Genomic DNA, 25,183 nt, shown 5'->3' with positions numbered 1-25,183 from the left:
GGGAGCGTTCGTCGCTTCGCAACATGCTTCGGTTGACTAACCCCAATAGACCCGCCTGGTCTGGGGTAGGGAATCCGTCTGTTACCGAGTCTCGGAACTGGCTCAGTGGCGAGGCGCAGTAACTGAGGGAGGATTCAAGGTATCCGAGTGTGCTCTCGGCTTGGAGGGGCACCGCAGCTCATGCAAGTGACCGGGGGAGGACTCTTCGGAGGAGGGCCAACAAGCTGGCATCCTGAGAAGTGCATGGTTGCTGAGTTGTGAAGGACACTGACAAATTCATGCTTTTTTCAGTACTGTCAAGAAGACAGAGAACATTCCAGGTACTGAGGAAATAGGTTCCTGTTCTCTTCTGTTTCCAGTTCAAAGCGCTGACTGCCATAATCTCTGGCTAGAGATTTGTTCAGCCATGAAGCTCCCAACTTCGAGTGGCTACTCTCTGGGCTGGATTAGAGACTTTCTGATATTAGCAGTTCAAGGTGCCTGAGCTTCTTTTACCCTTGCCCTCTGTTCCCATACGAGACTGTGTTGTTGGATGTTACCCCTGCAAATAAAAACCTTTTCTAAAGGACTTTTAAGGTGTCAGCATCCAAAGTTGTAGGGTATCAACCATGGGAACCCCTAGACGTGGAAGAACAAACCAAGCGGAGGTAACTGGTAAGCTCAAAAGTTAAGGCCACCCTGCCAAGGGCTATGGCCGCTACACATGTATAGGGGACTAAGGTGGATTTAGAGTGCACTTTTATATCCAGAGACATTTTCACTAACTTTTTTCATGCTCACAGCTTTATCGGCTATATGAAGGGCTTGTCTTAGGATGGTGGGGGTGTTCTCTGTCAGCGTCTATTTTTAACATACAAAGTTATTTTTTCATAGTATTTACAGTCTGTGTGTTTTATATATAGATTTTTTGATATTATGCAGGTATAGGTCCCATCTGTGAAGCCGTGCGCGACACGTGTGGGACTTTGTTTGAGATGTGTATATTATTTGTCAATAAAGTTTACCATATTATTTGATCATATTGCGCGGTTGTGTCCCCCTCTGTGAGCACTCCTGAGACCACCTGTGTCTCTACTCTTTCTCTTTTTTTTGCAATATGTGAAAGGGGCCTTAAGCAGTGAATGCAATAAATGTTTGACTGTGCTTGATAAAGAGATTGACCAACTGCAGTCACAACTTCTGCGTTTTAAAACTCATTACACATTTGTGGAGCAGGAAAATAAACTAAAATGGCACTTTGACAAATTCAACAAGGATATCTTGTTCCAAAAGGATAAAACATTCTGATGGGATCAGATAGCCTTCAAATATGGTCATGCCTACAAAAGGAATCAGTCTCACTTCAATTCAAGAAGGAGAGCTCCATAAACATAATGGCGATCAGGATTCTGTTATTTCTGGGGTGTCTTCCAACTACTCCTTTTCTTTTTCTTTCAGGACTTCAAATAAAAAACATCACGGAAAAACAAGCAATGTCTGCATGGTGATGGGTCCTATGCATGTTCTCCTAAAAAGTGCACGGTAGATTTACCTTCACTTCTACAGGCTAAAACACTCTTTGGCTATCCTTCTAATCAAGGATCAGGTGCTACATGCGGTGATCACAACTACTTTTTTTGCGATTGCCAGCCAGGGAATGCTTGTTCGCGCTCCTTTAATCCCAACACCATCAATGACACCTACCCTGCACTCAGGTCCGGGGCAAGGGGTGGGCAGGAGGGACGGCTGCCCTGGGCACTGTACTATCATGTGAGGTGGGGGGGCACCACAGGGAAATTGGGGGGAGGGGATTTGTGTTAGAAAGGAGGATTTGGGGGGGCAGCAGGGAGTAAGTAATGTTCTAGGAGGGGAATAGGGGAGTATGCTAAAATTTAAGGGGAGAAGGAATAGGGGGAAAAGATTTGTGCTAGGAGGGATGATTGGGGCGCTTTGTGCTGGAAGGAGGGATTTTCAGTGGGGTTATTGGGAGGGGCAATTTTAGGGGTAGATAATATGTGCTAGGAGGAGCGAGGACTTGGATGAGTAAGATTTGTGCTGGGAGGGGGGATTTCAGCAGGGGAACAGATTTGCACTGGGAGAAGGGGGAATTTATGCTTAGCGGGGTGAAAAAGATTAGTCCTCAGTTTTTTTTGGGGGGGGGGGGATTTTTGATGACGCATAATGCTCATACATATTGGGGGCGGGGGGCGCAGTTTGGCGTGTTTGCCCTGAGCTGTGGATGACCTTGTCCCGGCACTGCCTCCACTGAACACGCAAATGGGGCCTTCATGACCCCCTTCTCTACACAAATCACAGGATGTCACACCTAGAGAGATTACAAGAGTGCATCCCATCTCAGAAATTGATTTATGTCAATGCCTCAATATTATCAAGCTTTCTAAACAAAATTTATCTACAGAGGAAATTCAGGTCCTGCAACGCGGCCCCAATTATTGTTCAAACCACAATATTGATAAATGTAAGGTCCTGAAAGACCTCCAATTACTTGGACGTAAATTATTACTAAAAACCTTGTATGACAAAAAAGCCACACTATATGACCAGCCTTCTGCACTGGATCAAACAGCAATTGTCAACTTAATCAGTCTATTGGAGGAAAATGAACCTCTTGACCTCATTGACAGCATTGACCTGAACTCCCTGTTATATTCTTAATATCTAAATTTTAATTGGCTTTATTATACTTTATTCAGAATATAATTCTCCATATTGTGTGAAAGAACTTTGAGACAATAATTTCTATGTTATGACTTGCGATAATTGAAGAAGTAAATATTTAAAACCTGTCAGGATTTTGAGGAATATTGTATATTTTATATAAGCTTTTCTTAAATGTAAGTGAAAGTTTGCATAGAGTCACCCTTCCCCCTTACATCCGGTCATTTTAGACTGTGGAGCTGTGTTTTAAGTGTTAACATATGTTACATTGATTATAACAACCACTCCTTAGCCCATACCCTTGTGAAGGAAGAGTTATCTTTCGGGCGGGAGATTAGAGCTGTTAATATAGTATATTCAGGAGACTGACTCGCTCTCTTGAAGAGGCAGCAGCATAGAAGAAAGACACATGTCTTGCACACAGCCTTCCAGCATACAAAGGGTTATTCCGCCATTTTAGACAATAGAAGTTACCTGGAAATAACTTTTCATAAGACAATTTTAAATGAGACATGATTTGATATATTGAAAGAAAGAAAGTAAGATATTATTGTACTATTTTTGTAAATATTCTTTTCTATTTGAAATGTGTACAAATAAATACACATTTTTGAATTACGCTGACTCAGATCTAATTAAGGAAATTCGTCGCACAAGATTAATCGATCTCAACATATATACTTAAGACTTTGAAATATCGTACATTATTTCATTTATTTCATTGGCGAACTGCAGCCAGTCAATCATAAGTCGGAAGTTTTTTTTTCAACTTCCATCCTTTGATCAGAGGGGAATTGATGAACAGAGATTAAACTTCGCAAAGATTGAAAAAGAACCTAGAAGGAAAATCGATCGATTGATTGTGAAAGACCGGAGAATTTCCAGGGAAAAAACTGACGAGTTTTTATTTGGTGAGTAGAAAAGTAATATGGAATTTGTAGATGTTTTAGCTGATGAAAGTACATTAGAATTTAAAGGTTTATCGAAACAGGTCTCTGATGCTGTTTTATGGAAATTAATGTATGATCAATGCTTTCAGGCAAATGCTGACATTGAGAAGGATAGATTCTCATTAGTTAAAACAAAGAAAAAAGTACGTAATGTAATGAAACTTGTTAAAAGTTATAATACTATGGTGTTTGATATGCCAGGAAAACAAAGTCAAAGTGTAACTGAAAATGTACTTTTTGAACCTAGATGTTCAAGTTGTGAAACTTTTTGCACGTATATTGAACATTTAGAGAATGCAATAGAAATTGCAGCAAAGCAGGAGAAGAAATATATTGAACAATTATTGACGGAAAAAATTGAATTGGAACATAAAATTGATGCATTATTGCAATCTCTTAAAGAAAATAAAAATCAAATTGTTTTCTTGACTCAGAAAAAATTTGAACATGAAAATATTCTAAATATATTTAAGACTCAATTACTGCAAGCTGAGATTCCTGCACATGCTCAGTGCTCAAAAATGGAGGATGGTGAACATGTGACAAAGGCAGACGTGAACGTCATATCCTGTAATGAGTCAAATGTTAATATTTCCTCAGACAATGAGAGTGGGAAGTCAGTTGACTTCAATAATACTGATATTAAGCAGAAATGTAGATTTTCATCGTCATATGCTCAGAAGAAAGTCTATAAAAAGTTGAATAATAATAATACACAAAAGAGGTTGTATTATCCGAAAATTTTGCCCAGGCGTCAAGAGGTTTATTCTGTACGTTGGCACAGTAATCTGAGGTATAGAGGTCATAATAAGCAAATTCATTTTTCTTCTAAGACCCAAAGACAAAGATTGCAAACTGAAAATAGTCCATTAAGACAGGAAAGGTTTAATTATGTAGCATATAACACTTTGAAAACAGTCAGCAGTCCTTAAATTAACTGCAGATATGGTAAGAATTTTCTGGTTGATGTTTACTGGTTATGAATAAAGGATTGATATGAGTTTAAAAGTTTTGGTTTTGACGTTTGGAATATTATTGAGGACTTTGATATAATTTTTTATATTTTTGAGGATAATTCATTGGATTATAATTTTTTTTCAATGTTTCATTGTCATGAGTATTTTGTTCTGGCTGAACATTGAAAGGTTTAGTTCACTTGAAAAGAAGAGTTAGGCCGCGTACACACGGGCGGACTGTTCGCCCAACTTTGTCCGTCCAACAGTTTCGGCAAACAGTCCGCTCAAAATTAGCATGGACGGACATGGCCACACACGACGAACGAACAGTTGGCTGAAACCGTGCGCGATGACGTGAACGGCACGTACGACGGGACGAAAAATACGACGTCCTATACACTGCATTATAACTTTCGGCGTGAAAATCCTTTCTGAGCATGCGCGCAACTTTGTTTGACGAACAAGCCTACACACGAGCGGACTGTTCGCTGAAACAAGGTTTCAGCGGACAGTTTTACGGAATTTCCGAAAAACCTTGTTCGTCAAACTGTCCGCTGAAACTGTCCGCTGAAAGCCCACACACGAGCGGACTGTCCGCCCAAACACTGTTCAGCGGACAAAGTTGGGCGAACAGTCCGCCCGTGTGTACGCGGCCTAAGAATAGTTTTGTTTTCAGTAATTGAAGACCATTTTCAGCATGGTACATAATTAGCAATTGAATGAATAGACAACATAGAGAGACAGAGAAAAGTGATGAGCTTGTATTTGTTGATGAAAACTGCATTGAGTATTGACAAGGAAGAGAAGAAAGGTTCACTAGTGATTTATAGTGATAGTTCACATGTTGTACGTTACCTATTTGGAAATGTAGAGGTTTTGTGGATTCATCCAATAAGACTCTTGTGCAGAAAGAGACATTAGAAGTAATTTTTGACCTTGCAGAGAGTAATTCTTTTGCATATGTTATTGTAAAAATTCCAGCACATAAAAAAGATAGTGAGTTATCTGTAGGTAACAGAACAGCAGATTTATTGGCAAAGGAAGCAGCTTTTGCATGGAGAGTTAGTAGTTCAACCTGAAATGGTATCAATTAATGTTGTGAAGAAAGTGGACACACATATTCCTTTAATTTCAGAGGAAAAAAAAGGTCACAACGCTTTTTTTATTCTTCAGAGGTTGCCACAAAGTTATTATTTGGGTCATTAGACCATAAGTTTGTGTCATGACGAAAAAGGATTATTGTGTATTTATAGTTCACAGCACCTACAGGTGGGATTCACTAATGATGATGCTTTAACTATTGTTTAGATGTTGATTAATCATGTTTTTCTAGTTTGGGATATATCAGCAAACTTCAGTAGTGACAGAGGATGTGTAATATCAGGGAAGAGAACAGAGATTTCATGTATGGTAACATTCACAGTTTGTAGGTATTATTGTGAGGATGTATTGGATAATTAAATCTAGGATTGATAAATGTTGTTGGACAAAGGAAATATTTGGGTTGATGTTGTTCCAGTTATTTTTAATGGATGTAAGAAGCACAATTTCTGATGCTACAAAGTATTCTCCTTTTGAGTTTAAAAGAGAAAGTAAAATGGCGTTTGTATTGCCTCGTGGAGTCAAAATTGGTTGAAGAAGAGATACAAAATGGTTTCTCTATAAATTTTCAGTTGAGAAAGTAAAATGGAGTTTGTGTTGCCTCGTGGAGTCATAATTGGTTGAAGAAGGTATACAAAATGGTTCCTCCTCATATTTCTAAGTTTGAAAAAGAAAGTTAATTCATGATAAAAAGTGTCTTTGTTAGTTAAAAATATAAGTTTTTATATTACAATGTTTCTTGATTAAGAGATTAAGAAATAATTTGTATATATATTGATAAGGTAAAAAGGTTTGTGTATGTTTAAAATGGTTTTATACAAAGGGTTATTCATAGCAACCCTTAGGAATTTAGAATGAGACACCCATTGTTTTAGAAAGGTGGGAGGGAAAATACTCATTCTGTAGAACTGTCATGCTCAGATGAACCTTTAGAAGTAAAATAAGGTGGGGGCTGGTTTTTTGTTTTAGGAGTGGACACAGACAATAATGGAGTACACACATTCCAGTGAAAGTTTCATTCCATTACACATAAGACATATATTTATATATATCATGAAGGATTGTTATTAAATCCACGCACATATCGGATTTAATCTTCATTGTAAGAATAATCTATTTTTTGATATTTTACAATTGATATTGTTTTTTGTAACATTTTGTTATTTTGTTGTTAAACCAAAAATTATCTTTTGTATAAGTTAAGCGGTCTATTAAGTAGACCAGGAACAGAAAGGTTTATTTAAGATAAAATTAGATATTGTTGACACAAGTCTAAGACAGAAAAGATAAAAAATGATTAAAGAATTGTTACATGTGAGGTCACACCCAGAAGTGCACGTCACAGAGTTTCAGGAGTTGAAACATGGAAAAGTAATTGGGAAAGTCCATGGACATTTTGGGATGTTCAAGGGGTACAAATACTTTCTCAGTTCAGTGAAACAAGTATGTAGAAAGAAAAATGTGGGTATAACAAATTTTATATTTCAAGATAATGATGCTGCCTTTATTTTTTCAGGAATTAAAAATAAAAATCGAACCTGAAGAAAGTGCGTATTCCAAAAGAAAAAAAGATGTCAGCACAACAAATGAAAAGTGTAAAAAAGAGAAAATTTATCCTCATCACAGGATTCATATTTTTCCTAATGACAATTTTATTTGTGATAAGATATATCAAGAACTGCTCAAGTTATGCAAAGACTAACAGGAATGAAGAATTACACAACAAAGATCTTATGTTATTCAGAAATAAGAGAGATGTAGACATTGATATCAATGCAGATGAACTGAAAAATAAGAACATTGATATCATTACAAAGGACAAAAATGATAGAGTTATCGATATTAGTGCATATGATAAAAATCATAATTTTAGAGATGTTGATATTAATACAGCAGAAGATTTGTATGGATTTTTATGTATTGGAGATGGGTATGATTGTTGTTTGCAATTGTATTTCATTCACAACAATAATATTTACATCAAAGTTAAAATAGAATCCAAAACAAAGTTTGTTAAAATGCAGGGATCTTATAGACTAAATAACAAAACCGGAACTTTTGAGTGTAACATATTGTTGAGGAGTTTCTGGTCTATATATTTAAAAGGTAATGAGTCAACAATTTGGTCTGGAGATGTTACTAATATAATGACAAGATCTGGGAAAATACTTTATTCCTTTGATCAATTTTATTATCTTTTTCAAAGTTTTGTAAAGATATTAAATCCAAAATATTTAGACATCATTGGAGATGAAAAAGGAGACGTTGTAAGAACATGGGATTTTAAAGTTACAAGAAAATTTACTGAAATAAGGGTCAAAATTGATATCTTTATAGTTGATAAGATTGTTCCAGAAATTAATATTTTCCCACAATTTTTGAAAATTATGGAAGATAAAGATAATTTGCATTTGATATGTGATACAAAAATATCTTTACCTCAAAATTCATTGTTGACTTGGAAAAGGAATGATGAGTTTTTGGGTAGTTTTCTTTATAGTTCTACTGTCATAATTCATAAAGGAATTTTTGGTAGTGTGAATTGGATCAATGATACATTTGTTTATCAACAAATGAGAGTATCTTTGAATGATACTGGCATATATGAATGTTGCATATCAATAGAAAATTATCCGGTGAAATGTGCAAAGGCAAGTGTTATTGTTATGTCTCCAAGGAAAACTCCATGTGTCAATAAGAAAAGTTTCTCTGCAAGCCCTTTTCAGATTAACCATTTCCAATCCAGAACTCTTTTGAGAGAAGGAAAATTTGTCATTATTTTGTGGAACTTTAATGTTTCAGAATGGAAAATTTCTACAAGGTTTCCACAATGTCAAGGACATCTGGTTAATATGGAATTGGGTACTGAGAGATGGTTTGGAATTAATAATAGAAATCATAACAGAAATAAGCGTGGTATTGTTGAAGGTATTTTAGGAGGGATTGGCACAATCGGGAGTATAACAAATAGTATGGATATTAATACTTTAAAGTCTGATCTAGAAACCGCTGGTTTAGTGGGAAGTAATGATATTAAAATACAAAGACATTTAAATCAGATTTTAGAAAATATGGTAATTAAAACTGCTAATATAATGGGTCCATCTATTTTACATCTTCAAAATATTACTCTTGATTTGATGAGAAGTGAACAACATTCTCATATAGCCAGAGCATGCTTAGAGATTCAAACAGAATATTCCACTAATTTTAAAATAATTGCGCAAGCATTTCAGAGTGGAATAACTCCTCTTGGCATTTTACAGTATTTGCCCAAAGAATATTTATATGCGATAAATCATACAGATTTATGGGTAAATAAATGGATAGGATGCAAGCAGGACATATGTTATAGTTCTTCTATGATTCCAATAGCCGGAAAAGAACAAATTTTGGTTCCAATCACTGTTTTGGGATTACCTGTCAGTAATACACAATTATTATACTATAAATTACAGTATACAGATTTTGTATTTAACAATGAAAATTCTGAATTAGAACAATTAGATTTGTCATCATGTTTACAATTCCAGTCTAAAATTATATGTTTACCTAATCAAGATAAAAGCATATTTCATTCTTGTTATCATAATCATACATTATGTTCAGCAAGAATTGAAAATAAAATGAATTCTGAATTAATTACTCGTGTAGATAAAAAGAAGGTTTGTTTTCAGATTATGTCAGATACAGAAAGGGTTAAAACTTTTTTCTCTTCTTGTACAAATACAGAAAACCTAAATCAAGGGTTGTATTGTATAGAAGGAGATATTGTTGCAATAAGTATTAATGGGTTGAGAACAAATTTAACAAATATGTTCATGAAAAATATTAGCGTTCTACCTACACAGTATAATATTTCCCAAATAGATGAATTTCCATGGGAAAAATGGGCAAATATAATTCAAAAGGATCAAGGTTTATTAATAGCTTTGGCTAAGGAATTGCAGAATGCAGAAGTATTGTTTAAACATGAACAAGGTAATTTGCAAGAAATATCACATCAATGGTCAGAATTTTCAGGAAGTAATTGATGGAAAAGATTTAGTAATAGTGCATCCATGTGGGGAAAAACTTCGATAACTTCAGCAGCAGGAAATATTTTATCACATCCTATTGTAATTATTTTTATTATTATCATGTTATTCCTTATATTCCAGTTATGTTTAATGTTTAGAATGAAAAAATTATATTATCGAATTAGAAGTGATATTAATAAAGGAGATGATTTTTTACAAAGTAAATTGAAGAGGAAAATGGGTTTTGAAGGTATGAATTCAATTGTGCATGACAAAACATTTGGAGTTATTGAGTCAAAGTTTGTTTGAATGTGACATGAATGGTGATGAATGAATTTTTAATCTGAAAAATATGATTAGTATTCATATTTCAGAGGGGAATGTTATATTCTTAATATCTAAATTTTAATTGGCTTTATTATACTTTATTCAGAAGATAATTCTCCATATTGTGTGAAAGAACTTTGAGACAATAATTTCTATGTTATGACTTGCGATAATTGAAGAAGTAAATATTTAAAACCTGTCAGGATTTTGAGGAATATTGTATATTTTATATAAGCTTTTCTTAAATGTAAGTGAAAGTTTGCATAGAGTCACCCTTCCCCCTTACATCCGGTCATTTTAGACTGTGGAGCTGTGTTTTAAGTGTTAACATATGTTACATTGATTATAACAACCACTCCTTAGCCCATACCCTTGTGAAGGAGGAGTTATCTTTCGGGCGGGAGATTAGAGCTGTTAATATAGTATATTCAGGAGACTGGCTCGCTCTCTTGAAGAGGCAGCAGCATAGAAGGAAGACACATGTCTTGCACACAGCCTTCCAGCATACAAAGGGTTATTCCGCCATTTTAGACAATAGAAGTTACCTGGAAATAACTTTTCATAAGACAATTTTAAATGAGACATGATTTGATATATTGAAAGAAAGAAAGTAAGATATTATTGTACTATTTTTGTAAATATTCTTTTCTATTTGAAATGTGTACAAATAAATACACATTTTTGAATTACGCTGACTCAGATCTAATTAAGGAAATTCGTCGCACAAGATTAATCGATCTCAACATATATACTTAAGACTTTGAAATATCGTACATTATTTCATTTATTTCACTCCCTCTTGTCAGACTCTCCAGTTTCTGCAGAGACCAAATTGTCCCTAAAGAAAAAAAATCTGACATTTACCCCTCACACAGTTTGAACTACTAATTTAGTGGCCTTCCTTAAACTTACCAGTAAAGATATCCAAGCATTGAATATCAATCCTCACCATGACAATCTCTCTTCTGTGGAAAGCAGACCCTTCTAGATCTAATCAATCAAATGGATATCACAATAAAACCCTCAGCTATAGGGGACAATACAGTAATCATGGACAACGATCAATATACACATATGTGTATGAATATTTTACACAATCATAATTGGTATCGCCCCATATTTAGCTCTATCACTAAAAAATACAACGATCAATTCTATGAGATGGTAGATTTGAATGACTTGAATAAAATAAATCTTTTCTTGTAGGCTTCTGCCCCCGGAGGACACGTGGTTGAGACACACATCGTGCGTCCGGGGACTAAGCCGGAACGTTTGCCGCTCTAGTGAGGGTGGAAGTGTACCCAGCTGGAGGGCCTCCTCCCACCAGTCAGACATATAAAGCAGAGATATTGGCAGCATCCCTGAATCCATCTTCTCAATCCATTGGACAGATCGTGTGGGATTCCCCCAACAGCAACTTGGATCTAGCAACACTCCATCTACCTGGTAAATTTCATTATTACTGCTTTACTGACAGTAAATTTACACTGTTATACAAGCTGTACACTCACTACTTTACATTGTAGCAAAGTGTAATTTCGTCAGTGTTGTCACATGAAAAGATAGAATAAACTATTTACGAAAATGTGAGGGGTGTATTCACTTTTGTGAGATACTGTGTATATATATATATATATATATATATATATATATATATATATACACAGTGCCTTGCGAAAGTATTCGGCCCCCTTGAACTTTTCAACCTTTTCCCACATTTCAGGCTTCAAACATAAAGATATAACATTTTTATTTTTTGTGAAGAATCACCTACAAGAGGGACACAATTGTAAAGTGGAACTACAGTGGTGTGAAAAAGTGTTTGCCCCCTTCCTCATTTCCTGTTCCTTTGCATGTTTGTCACACTTAAGTGTTTCGGAACATCAAACCAATTTAAACAATATTCAAGGACAACACAAGTAAACACAAAATGCAATTTGTAAATGAAGGTGTTTATTATTAAAGGTGAAAAAAAATCCAAACCATCATGGCCCTGTGTGAAAAAGTGATTGCCCCCTAAACCTAATAACTGGTTGGGCCACCCTTAGCAGCAACAACTGCAACCAAGCGTTTGCGATAACGTGCAATGAGGCTTTTACAGCATCCTGGAGGAATTTTGGCCCACTCATCTTTGCAGAATTGTCCTAATTCAGTTACATTAGAGGGTTTTCGAGCATGAACGGCCTTTTTAAGGTCATACCACAACATCTCAATAGGATTCAGGTCAGGACTTTGGCTAGGCCACTCCGAAGTCTTCATTTTGTTTTTCTTCAGCCATTCGGTGGTGGACTTGCTGGTGTGTTTAGGATCATTGTCCTGCTGCAGAACCCAAGTTCGTTTCAGCTTGAGTACACGAACAGATGGTCGGACATTCTCCTTCAGGATCTCTTGGTAGACAGCAGAATTCATAGTTCCTTTTATCACGGCAAGTCTTCCAGGTCCTGAAGCAGCAAAATAGCCCCAGACCATCACACTACCACCACCATATTTTACTGTTGGTATAACGTTCTTTTTATGAAATGCAGTGTTCCTTCTACGCCAGATATACTTGGACACACACCTTCCAAAGAGTTCCACTTTTGTCTCATCGGTCCACAGAATGTTGTCCCAAAAGTCTTAGGGATCATCAAGATGTATTGTGGAGAAATTGAGACGAGCTTTGATGTTCTTTTTGCTCAGCAGTGGTTTTCTCCTTGGAACTCTGCCATGCAGGCCATTTTTGCCCAGTCTTTTCCTGATGGTGGAGGCATGAACGCTGACCTTAATTGAGGCAAGTGAGGCCTGCAGTTCCTTGGACGTTGTTGTGGGGTCTTTTGTGACCTCTTGGATGAGTCGTCGCTGCGCTCTTGGGGTAATTTTGGGTGGCCGGCCACTCCTGGGAAGGTTCACCACTGTTCCATGTCTTCGCCATTTGTGGATAATGGCTCTCACTGTGGTTCGCTGGATTCCCAAAGCTTTGGAAATGGCTTTATCACCCTTTCCAGACTGATAGATCTCAATTACTTTCTTTCTCAATTGTTCCTGAATTTCTTTGGGTCTCGGCATGATGTGTAGCTTTTAAGGATCTTCTGGTGGACCTTACTGTGTCAAGCAGCTCCTATTTAAGTGATGCCTTGATTGTGAACAGGTGTGGCAATAATCAGGCCTGGGTGTGGCTAGAGAAATTGAAATCAGGTGTGGACAACCACAGTTATAGTATGTTTTAACAAGGGGGGGCAATCACTTTTTCACACAGGGCCATGATGGTTTGGATTTTTTTTCACCTTTAATAATAAACACCTTCATTTACAAATTGCATTTTGTGTTTACTTGTGTTGTCCTTGACTATTGTTTAAATTGGTTTGATGTTCCGAAACACTTAAGTGTGACAAACATGCAAAGGAACAGGAAATGAGGAAGGGGGCAAACACTTTTTCACACCACTGTAAATCTATTGGATATTTTAAACTTTTTTAGCAAATAAAAAACTGAAAAGTGGTGCGCGCAAAATTATTTGGCCCCTTTACTTTCAGTGCAGCAAACTCACTCCAGAAGTTCAGTGAGGATCTCTGAATGATCCAATGTTGTCCTAAATGACTGATGGTGATAAATAGAATCCACCTGTGTGTAATCAAGTCTCTGTATAAATGCACCTGCTCTGTGATAGTCTCAGGGTTCTGTTGAAAGCACAGAGAGCATCATGAAGACCAAGGAACACACCAGGCAGGTCCGTAATACTGTTGTGGAGAAGTTTAAAGCCGGATTTGTATACAAAAAGATTTCCCAAGCTTTAAACATCCCAAGGAGCACTGTGCAAGCGATCATTTTGAAATGGAAGGAGTATCAGACCACTGCAAATCTACCAAGACCTGGCCCTCCCTCTAAACTTTCAGCTCAGACAAGGAGAAGACTGATCAGAGATGCAGCCAAGAGGCCCATGATCACTCTGGATGAACTGCAGAGAACTACAGCTGAGGTGGGAGAGTCTGTCCATAGGACAACAATCAGTCGTACACTGCACAAATCTGGCCTTTATGGAAGAGTGGCAAGAAGAAAGCCATTTCTCAAAGATATCCATAAAAAGTCTTGTCTAAAGTTTGCCACAAGCCACCTGGGAGACACACCAAACATGTGGAAGAAGGTGCTCTGGTCAGATGAAACCAAAATCAAACTTTTTGCCCACAATGCAAAACGATATGTTTGGCGTAAAAGCAACACAGCTCATCACCCTCAACACACCATCCCCACTGTCAAACATGGTGGTGGCAGCATCATGGTTTGGGCCTGCTTTTCTTCAGCAGGGACAGGGAAGATGGTTAAAATTGAGGGGAAGATGGATGCAGCCAAATACAGGACCATTCTGGATGAAAACCTGTTGAAGTCTGCAAAAGACCTGAAATTGGGACAGAGATTTATCTTCCAACAAGACAATGATCCCAAACATACAGCAAAATCTACAAAGGAATGGTTCACAAATAAACGTATCCAGGAGTTAGAATGGCCAAGTCAAAGTCCAGACCTGAATCCAATCGAGAATATGCGGAAAGAGCTGAAAACTGCTGTTCACAAATGCTCTCCATCCAACCTCACTGAGCTCGAGCTGTTTTGCAAGGAAGAATGGGCAGGAATTTCAGTCTCTCGATGTGCAAAACTGATAGAGACATACCCCAAGCGACTTGCAGCTGTAATCGCAGCAAAAGGTGGCTCTACAATGTATTAACGCAAGGGGGCCGAATAATTTTGCACGCCCCACTTTTCATTTTTTTATTAGTTAAAAAAGTTTCAAAAATCCAATAGATTTCGTTCCACTTCACAATTGTGTCCCACTTGTTGGTGATTCTTCACAAAAAAATGTTTTTTATACCTTTATGTTTGAAGCCTGAAATGTGGCAAAAGGTTGAAAAGTTCAAGGGGGCCGAATACTTTCGCAAGGCACTATATATATATATATATATATATATAGTGAGAGAGAGAGAGAGACCCCCCCCCCCCCCCCCCATACAGTGTGGCTGGACTTTAATATACAATAGTTGGAGCTTATTTACATATACACTTTCTGTGCCCAGAATTTGGCTTTTATCCAGTTTGACATCCAAAAGGTTTTACCCCGTTCATGACCGGAGCATTTGTTGCTTTTCAGCACTGTCCTACTTTAACTGCCAATTGCTCAGCCATGTAACACTGTACGCAAATTAAATTTATATCATCTACTCTCCCAACAAATACAATTCAAAGTTCTAACAATAATTTACAAAGCCATTCATAACTCTGCCCCCAGCTACATCGCTAAACTAGTCCCAAAACACCAACCAAGCCGCTCTCTTTGGTTCTCCCAAGACCTCCTGCCCTCTAGCTCCCTTGTCACCATCTCCCATGCTCACCTCCAGGATTTCTCCAGAGCTTCTCCCATCCTTTGGAACTCCCTACCCTAATCTATCCAACTATCCCCTAATCTATCCATCTTTAGACAATCCCTGAAAATACTTCTCTTTAAAGAAGCCTATCCTGCTTCTAATACTCTGTTTTACTTCCTCCATCAGCTCATCCCCCACAGCTATTACCAATACCTTTTGTATCAATTGACCCTGCCTTTTTAGATTGTAAGCTCTATGAGCACGGCCCTCTGATTCCTCTTGTTCCAAATTGTAATGTAACTGTAATGTCTGCCTTTATTTTGTTAAAGTGGGATTCCACTGGCTTGATCCTTTTTTTTTTTTTGGCATACCGGCAATCCTTATTAAAATCAAATCTAACACTTACTTTTTACTTTTTTACATCCAGCAGCATGTTGTTTTCTTATTCAAAACGATTTTATAAAACCGTCTCCTGACGGTTGTCATTTTGCCTGTGGGCATGTGAAGCCCACAGGCATCCTCTTCCGGGAGAGTGCGCTGATAAAAGACCAGCATGCACCGCCCGTTCGATTAAATCTCGCGCATGCGCAGTTAGCGCTATATCGAGCGCCGTCTTCTGCTCCTGTTGCCATGACAACGGTTGTTGTCGACGGAAGTCCCGCCCCGTTGTGATGGCAATGAAGATAAACACTGAAACAAAGAGGACAGATGGGACGATCATAGACGAGAGAGCGGCGCGGGATTAAAAGGAAAGGTTAGTACAAAAATGTCTTTTACCTTGCAGTTTTCATCTAAAAAATATTGCTCTTTTAAATTTAAATTGTGCACATTTAATTATATATATAGAGAGACATCTAGGTAGTGTGTGTGTATTTTGTGGGAGATATTGCCTGCCTCTCTCTCTCTCTCATATATTATATATATATATATATATATATATATATATATATATATATATATATATATATATATATAATCTTGACCTTTTCTTGTCAACACAATGCTTATCTATGTTGCCTTAGCAAAGTGGCAGCCAACCATTTATCTTGCAAGCCGTGGTTGACTATATTTTTAAATGTTTTTTTAATAGGTAAAAACATCTGATTGAGATCTATATATTTTGTATAAGATATCGCAAATATATAGCGAGAGAGAGTTATGTATTGTGCATATATATTGCGAGAGATCGATTTCTATATATAGTGATATAGTATATATATTTATAGATATATATATATATATATATATATACATACATATATATCTATAAATATATATACTATATCACTATATATAGAAATCGATCACTCGCAATATATATGCACAATACATAACTCTCTCTCGCTATATATTTGCGATATCTTATACAAAATATATAGATCTCAATCAGATGTTTTTACCTATTAAAAAAACATTTAAAAATATAGTCAACCACGGCTTGCAAGATAAATGGTTGGCTGCCACTTTGCTAAGGCAACATAGATAAGCATTGTGTTGACAAGAAAAGGTCAACATTATATATATATATATATATATATATATATATATATATATATATATATATATATATATATAGAGAGAGAGAGATATGTGTGTGTGTATATATATATATATATATGTTGAGAGAGATCGATTTCTATATAGTGATAATATATATAGTGATAATATCTCTCTCTGTGTATATATATATAAATATATAAAATCTAGCTCTTATTTACATTTGTGACACACACAGTCAGATTATTTATTTTTAAAATGTTTTTTGTTTTTTTTTAGCACTTCGCGCCCGCTCTATAGCCAAAAGATGGCTACAGCGCGGACGATTAGCGCCGGGAGGGCATCCCTGGACATCCTCCTGTTTAATTCCCCTCTGCGCCATGTCACAGGCGCGCATCGTGAAGTACTGTGCTGGCCGTGTCCCTTGGACACAGCCAGTCAAAGATCGCTGTAAATAGCCAATCACAGTGGATGTTTACAGCACGATCGGTGTGTCCAATGAGAGATGTGCTCATATATGTAAACATATGAGATCATCTTCCCTCGCCGGGTCTCCCTCCTCACACAGAGACAGCGTGTGAAGAGGGAGAGATGAACCGCTGAGAGATGCAGCGGTTATTTTAAAAAAAAATTATAAAAAGAAAACAAAAAAGAAAATAAAGTGGCCATCTTTCCCCACTGCCATCTGTCATCATTGCCATCTGCCCCCAGTGCCATTTGTCGTCAGTGCCACATGTAATCAGTGCCATTTGTCATAAGTGTCACGTGTCATCAATGCCACATATTAGTGCCATCTGTCATCAGTGCCACCTGTTAGTGTCACCTGCCATCTGTTAGTGTCATGTGTCATCAAAGACAGGTATCAGTGCCACATGTCATCAGTGCCACGTCTTAGTGGCATTCTGTCTTCATTTCCATGTTTTATTGCCATGTATAAGTGCCATCTGTCATTGGTGCCACATATTAGTGCCAGCTGTCATCAGTGTCACATGTCTTCAGTGCCACGTTTTAGAGGCATCTGCCATCAGTGTCACCTGTCATCAGTGCCACGTATTAGTGTCATTTGTTATCAGTCACACGTATCAGTGCCATCTGTCATCGGAGCCACGTCAGTGCCATGTGTCATTGTCCTGGTGCTCCACGGCCTTCAAAAGAGTAATAGGTAGTCACCAAGTTAGATGTGTAATTTATGCCCCTAGAACACATGAAGGTGCTCCCTGAATGTTGTGTCTCTCTGAGTGGCTAGGCTGTGTAAAAGTCCCACACGTTGTATCGTAATACTCTGTATGAGTAACAGAATTTTTTTGTGGCCTTTATTTGTGGTATACACATGCCAAGTGCGAGAAATAACCTATTACACTGAATTTTTTTTTTTAAATGTAATAACATAAAAAAAAATTATTCTTTTTTCATTTTGCTTGAGGCGATAAAATGCGCAAATCAAAATACTCACTATGCCTCTTACTCAATAATTTGTAATGTATACTTTCAATAAAGTTGTCATTTGGGGGGTATTTTTACTTTTCGTGCTTGTTCGGGTCGCAATAAATGAGATAGACCACTAGTACATCAGATGTTAGCATTTTTGAGTAATTCGCAACACAGCTTTTAGACTCCCTAACTTTCACAAAGAACAAATAATATCCAGCAGTTTGGGTTATTTGTACCAAAGAAATTTAGGTACATAGATATACATATACATATATAGATATATATATAGATCGCCAAGATAATATATTTTTCTATTCAGTTACAGATATTCTATATTTACACAATATTCTAAATCAATTGGTTGATCCTTTTATTTTAATCAACTGCCATGGTAAGTAAAATTTAAATAATTAATTTAATTCAATTTTTGTCTACAATTAGTATATAAAAAATAACTAACATGTCAATTGACAATTATTGTTTTAATACATTTTAAGGACAATCCTGCTGTGACCGAACCGTCGACCATTCAAAATACCATGCCCTTGACTCAGGATGAAAAAGTAAGTATAATTAACTGCTTTATGGCCGCCGGCTGTCAAACGACGGCCAGGCGGTGCAAGTATTGTGGCTGGAGGGCGTCATATGACGGCTTCCCCTTTAAATAGGCAGGGTGTCATGGAGACACCCCTCGCCACTGAGGGGGGTTAACAGCCATTGGGTATGGCTGTTAACCACGTGACTTCATCACTGCCGATCACAGATGGTTAGACACACACTGTGCGCGGCGCAAACGCGAGCGCGCTTTGTGTGCACGCCGCTAGCTGCGTGTTCACGGGAACACTGCTTCTCAACGACGCTAGTAAACAGCCATTGGCTGGCTGTTTGCCGACGTGATCGATACACACAGCCGATCAATAACTGTTAACAAACCGCGGTAACGCGATGTTACTGGGTTCTCCTCCTAAGACACCGATCGTGTGTGAGGAGAAGATTGCGTAAACATATTGTTACCGCATACAGTGTACAACAATCGCACTGATTGACCCCCCCCAATAGAGGACCTATAAACAACTATCATAGTACCTGTCACTCACAGTCCATCAGAGTACCCGAGTACCTGTCATCGGCACATCAGAGTACCCGAGTACCTGTCACCAGTCCATCTCAGTACCCGAGTACCATGTTACTTTCAATTTTTCTCATTAAATACTGTAAATAATAACAAGAACCCTTAAAAAGACACATTATGACTCATAGATTATACGTTGAGGTGTTTGCTTTTAAAAACATGGTCATTTTGTGGGCTATTCCATTGTACAGGTACTCCATGGCCTTCCATTGTGTAATAGATGGTTGTGAAATGAGATGTGTCATTTTGGTCATCGAACGTCTCAAGGTGCTATTCAATGTTGGTGCTCTGTTTGTGGCCAGGCTCTGCAAAAGTCTCACACATGTGGTATCGCCATACTTGTGATAAATGTATTTTGCATTGTAACTTGTTGGATGCATATGCTGTAAGTGAGAAATAATGACAATTTCTCTAAAAATTCTTAAAAAAAACATACATTTATATTATTCTTCTGTTTGCTTTGAATTGTGTGTAGAAATTTGGATCACCGTCCGCCACTGGTTCTTGCCAGTGCAGCCAATGAGTCCTGCCTCCTTGTTGAGGATAAGGGCATTCTTTCTGTATACATCTGTGAAGCCTCTTCCAAGTACATTAATGACGCTTAAAGCATCATATTTTTGGAAAAAAAAATTAATAAAAAAAAATTTTGATAAACAAAATCTAAGTATAAGCTACTTTTCTTTTCGTTGTGTACTTATAGCGCAGAATGCTGATAAAGAAAATATGGGCTCGGTATCCAGCAAGAGAAAATGATCCGGCTTTCCCCAATAACCCAACCCTGCCCTCTAGCAGTGATAGATTGTCTACATCAGAAACCCAACCGAGCGAAACCGATCGAATTGGCAATGTCACGTGGTGTTCATGTGAAAGGTGCATTAAAATGCCCACCCAAGTGGAGTCTGTCTGCTGCCGGGAAATATACGCCGTTGACGCCTGCATACCTGAGGGACATCAATGCATTACGCAGGCAGATACCTTTATTTCTCAAATAGTGCACCATGAGCACGTGAGAATTGCGTATATGGCGATTCATATGGATAATCTCCCTCTGGTAGATGCCAACAACAACAGGTGATTACTTTATGCCAATATTTCTTCTAAAGTTTATAAGTCAGAATTATAAGTACCGTATATACTCGAGTATAGGCCCACCCGAATATAAGCCGAGGCCACCAATTTTCTACCCCAAACAAATGTGAAACTTATTGACTCGTGTATAAGCCGAGGGTGAGACATGCCTGTCCATCCCTGTGTGTACGTCCATCCCTGTGTGTCCGTCAATCCCTGTGTGTCCATCCATCCCTGTGTGTGTGTCCGTCCATCCCTGTGTGTGCAGCCTTGTGTGTCCAGCCCAAATGTGTCCCGAGCCTGTGTGCTTCTGCCATGCCAGGATCAACGCTCTTCTCGTCTGACAGACGGCGTTGGCGCCTCGGAGGCCATTCCACTGTTCAAAAGCCGCGCCTCCGTCTGTGATAGGCGGAACAGTCAATTTCTCAGCAGTCTGTGTTCCGCCTATCACGGACATCCTCTCATCCTCGTCCGTAGTATGAGGATGAGCGGATGTCCGTGATAGGCGGAACACAGACTGCTGGGAAATTGAGTGTTCCACCTATCACAGACAGGGAGTTGCGGCTTTTGAATTGTAGACTGGCCGCCGTCTGTCTGCTCGACACGCTGATTGGGCAGGCAGACGGCGATGACTCGAGTATAAGCCGAGGGGGGCACTTTCAGCCTCTAAAAAAGAGGCTGAAAATCTCGGCTTATATTGGAGTATATATGGTAGTAAAGGAATAAGCTAATAATTAATATAAATTAGAAATTTGTGACTTTATTTATAAAATTTCATATTTACACTTTTTATTCTATTTATTCCAGGAGATTACGTAAAACCGCGTATCGCACTTTCATAGCATGGATTTATGGTATTTTAGGAAAGGGAAACCGAAGGGTTATACCTTCCTGTGCAGTCAATGCAGTACGACTTGTTTTTCCAGATCCCAATGGATCATATGTCGGATTTCTTTATGCCAATGATTATGATGCTTCCGAAATGGCTTTATATTAAACGAAATAATGTTTAATGTGATTTTTTTTTGAAATATTTGTGCAATTAAAATAAAAAAAAAAATTTTGAAATACAATAGGTGTGTTACTTTGTTAATGCTAAGTACTATTAATGATGTTGATTTAATGTGTAATTTTAGAAATTAGATGCATATTACTGTTCCTAATACTTGATTCGGAATCAATTATATTAAATTTTTTTATTACAAACTCAAAATAAATACCAAAAATCAGTAAATACATAGATTGCAATGTGCATACACAAACCATAAAAATATATTTCTTTTAGACAGTAATTAACCAATAATTAAAAAAAACATTTAACATTCTAAAGAATAGAATCCAAAATTAGATTTAATATTTTATACAACAGGAAATCGTGTTCTGTGCTTAGCAATAGCAGCACTGGTTTCAGGCCTTTCTTCGGTTGCAATATTTTTTGGAAATTGTACATTTTTGGATTTCCATGTACTTTTTAAAGTACCTTCTGTGATTGACAGCATGTTTGCCAAAATAGTTTTGGCATGTTCGTTCGACATTTTTTCAAAAACGTTTCGAACGATCCATTTTTTACGTCCTCGGGGGAATTCCAAATTTTTACGCTCAACTTGAAAGACTTCTCCACTGTCATCAATTTTAGTTACTGTTGCCATTTTTCTACCAATATTATTGTTGTGCTGCAATGCAGCCAATCGTGTTCTAGCCTCCATAGAATCATATTTATAATGGATTCTCTTCGGTCTATATTTTAACATCATGCTATGGTATGTTTCAATGGTCCCAGTCTGGCAGAAATAAGTAAGATGCTTTAAATCCTTTTCGATTTGTGCGTCCATTATAATTGCAGATAATGAATCGAAGGCAGGTGTGTTTTTTTCAAGCCATGGAATTTTTGGAAAAAGAATACTCTGATCATCATGTAAGCACTGATGTTGTATGTCTCCATCTCGCCATGAATGTTCATTCACTACATGATGTAGCAGAGATTGCCATTGTTGTCTGAAAACATCTTCATTTCCGTCACAAGTTCTGCTACACCAGTAGAAATGCGTCAGTATGGCTCCAATCCACGGTAAAATTGGACGAAAAGCTTTTTTTTTGGAGATTTGCATCAATTTGCGCTTTAAATTTTTGACATAATGCCATATATCGAATTGATGATTTATATTTTCGTATTTAGTCGTAGTCAATAGTTTTCGAATTCCCGTGTGGCGATCAGTGCCTACAAATTGAACATCATATTCATTTTCCAATATTCTGTCAAGTGCTATGGTAAAGCCCAATTTTTCCATGGCAACTGAGGATGTGGTTTGGGAGACTTGCACCAATTCAAAATCTACAATTTTTTTAGAATAGATATCCATAAAGGTATACGTTGTATATTTTGCACAAAAACCAGGACTATCGCATTGTCCGTCACCAATGAGGAATAGTGGAGTTCCTGTCAATTCCTCCTTTACATTTATACAATTTTGATTCCAGCTGTAATCTATGGAAGGATAAATATACTGTTTTTTAGCACGGTTATAGGAAGATTTCCCAAACATAGAAATTCCACTAAGATCAAACATTTCCTTTACCTTTTGGTAACTACCACCTGACAAACAAATGGCGCCAGCAAGTACAATATTGCCTGCAGCATAATTTTTTATCTTTGGTTGGCTTTCCCAAAGTTTGATGCGGTGCTGTGCATTACATGTTGAAAACACTATCAGCATCGTACCGACTATTTTCTTTTCTATTTTTGTAATTTTCGAAAAGCAGGTCAGGTCGGGGCATCGCATTTTAAAAAGCAATGTATCTAGACTGCTTTCGAAGACAATAAATTTCTTTTCAGTAATCATATTAAGGGGGTCATTAATTTGATCGACAGTTAGTGGCTCAATTATACTGTCATTCAAAGTGAAGTCACTTTTTTGAGGTGTATCAAAATCTGACTCGTGACAACTTGGGTCGTCTTCATATGCCAGTTTTCTTTTTTTTTTAATGATTGGACTCTCTATTTCTAGATCATCAAGTGTACTTTCTATATTTATATCTTCTGATGGAAGATCACAGACTGTAGGTGAAAGTATGATCAACGGATCCACCTCACCTGTATCCGAAATCTGATCAATCGCTGAAGATCGGCGATTCTCAGACTTTGACTTAAAATCTGGTGTTGAGGCTTCAAGTGGCCTCATAAAATCATGTTCACAATAGGAATGATCTAAATGAATACAGCGTTCGTCAGCTATTTTTATGTAGCTTTCCTCCGACTCAAAAGAAGGAAAGTCAAACATGCCAGTCTGCGTACCCACATCAATTTTTAGGACACTTTTTTCAGGACAGTCACATTTGCATTGTCTTTTTGAACCCGAATAAGTAGTGTTCTGCATTGTGGACATAAGCTCTTTACGAGCTAGTTTAGAAAGTCTATTTTCCCATTTTTTGGTGGTATGTTTTGAAGTTGTTGGCATTTCTTGAAAAATGGTCGGTATTGATCCCGTTTTCAATTTTCTTCTATTTCCTTCCATTTCAAAGCAATCTTCTGAGAAATGTTGGGAACATATACGGAAAGAATCTCCCTTTTTGTCTTCCATTATGAGTGTTGTGAATCGCTCAATCATGTAATGCTCCATTCCTGCCTTTTCTAACCAAATTTTTATTTGATCGCAATCCTTGGGGAATCGAAACAATGTAGTATTATCAGAAGTAACTTGTTTGCCACTGACGTGGCTGCAATGCTGTACAAAGCAGCTCGGCATATCTATGAATAGAAAACTTTCATTAAATACATTGTATTGATTTCATCACAATGTTTTGTGATGGCTATAGTAGGAGTTAAAAAAAAAAAAAAGAAGAAGAAGAAGAAGAAGAAGAAGAAGATCGCAAGATATATATATATATATATACATACATATATACATATACACATATACACACACATATACACACCCACACAGACACACACACACACATAAACAACAAATATAAAAAAAATTAGAAAATAAAATTTTTGGTATTACCTTCCAATGTCTATTTTAGAATAAATATAAAATAAATTAGTAAGATTTAATATATCCATGACAAATTACAATTATTATTAAAAATAAAATGTATTAATCGATGATTGTGTTTTCATTATGTTAAAACTAAAAAATTCAATTTATAATAATATTGATGTATAATTTTGAAGTGTGAAATTAAATATAGCATTTAGAATATTAATTTATGTGTAATGTTATAAAATAAGAACAAAAAATATAAAATCAAAATAATAAAACCAATAAAAGTGTTTATAAATTAAAAATTTATTGTAATTATAAAAATATTACAAAACATATAAAAGTACAAACAAAGACAAAATCCGATCACTTATAAGAAAATGTCAATAAACAATATTGATACAAATTTTAATCTATAACACTTCAAATAACTTAATTACACAATTTAAGAGAGAGAGAGGGAGAGAGAGAGAAAGAGAGAGAGAGAGAGAGAGAGAGAGAGAGAAATAGAGAGAGAGAGAGAAAGAGAGAGAGAGAGAAAGAGAGAGAGAGAGAAAGAGAGAGAGAGAGAGAGAAAGAGAGAGAGAGAGAGAGAAAGAGAGAGAGAGAGAGAAAGAGAGAGAGAGAGAGAGAGAAAGAAAGAGAGAGAGAGAGAAAGAGAGAGAGAGAGAAAGAGAGAGAGAAAGAAAGAGAGAGAGAGAGAAAGAGAGAGAGAGAGAGAAAGAGAG

The 25,183-nt window shown here is 37.0% G+C and overlaps 1 protein-coding gene across 1 annotated transcript; it reads left to right on the top strand.

Annotated features, from left to right (window-relative positions):
- The first annotated feature begins 18,541 nt into the window (after positions 1 to 18,541).
- Positions 18,542 to 21,520, top strand: LOC143975540 (P2X purinoceptor 7-like). The gene is made up of 4 exons (XM_077478001.1): positions 18,542 to 18,663; positions 18,770 to 18,835; positions 20,105 to 20,475; positions 21,280 to 21,520. Exons 1-4 carry the CDS (start codon positions 18,661 to 18,663, stop codon positions 21,467 to 21,469), a joined length of 630 nt encoding a protein of 209 aa, XP_077334127.1. The 5' UTR covers positions 18,542 to 18,660; the 3' UTR covers positions 21,470 to 21,520.
- Positions 21,521 to 25,183: the final 3,663 nt, after the last annotated feature.

Source organism: Lithobates pipiens, unplaced genomic scaffold (genome assembly GCF_037356315.1).
Source record: "Lithobates pipiens isolate NorthernLeopardFrog02 unplaced genomic scaffold, aLitPip1_a1.2 Scaffold_13, whole genome shotgun sequence".
In the NCBI taxonomy this organism is placed as follows: Eukaryota; Metazoa; Chordata; class Amphibia; order Anura; family Ranidae; genus Lithobates; species Lithobates pipiens.
The sequence above is the reverse complement of the archived record's forward strand: the minus strand, read 5'-3'. Positions and strand labels throughout refer to the sequence as shown.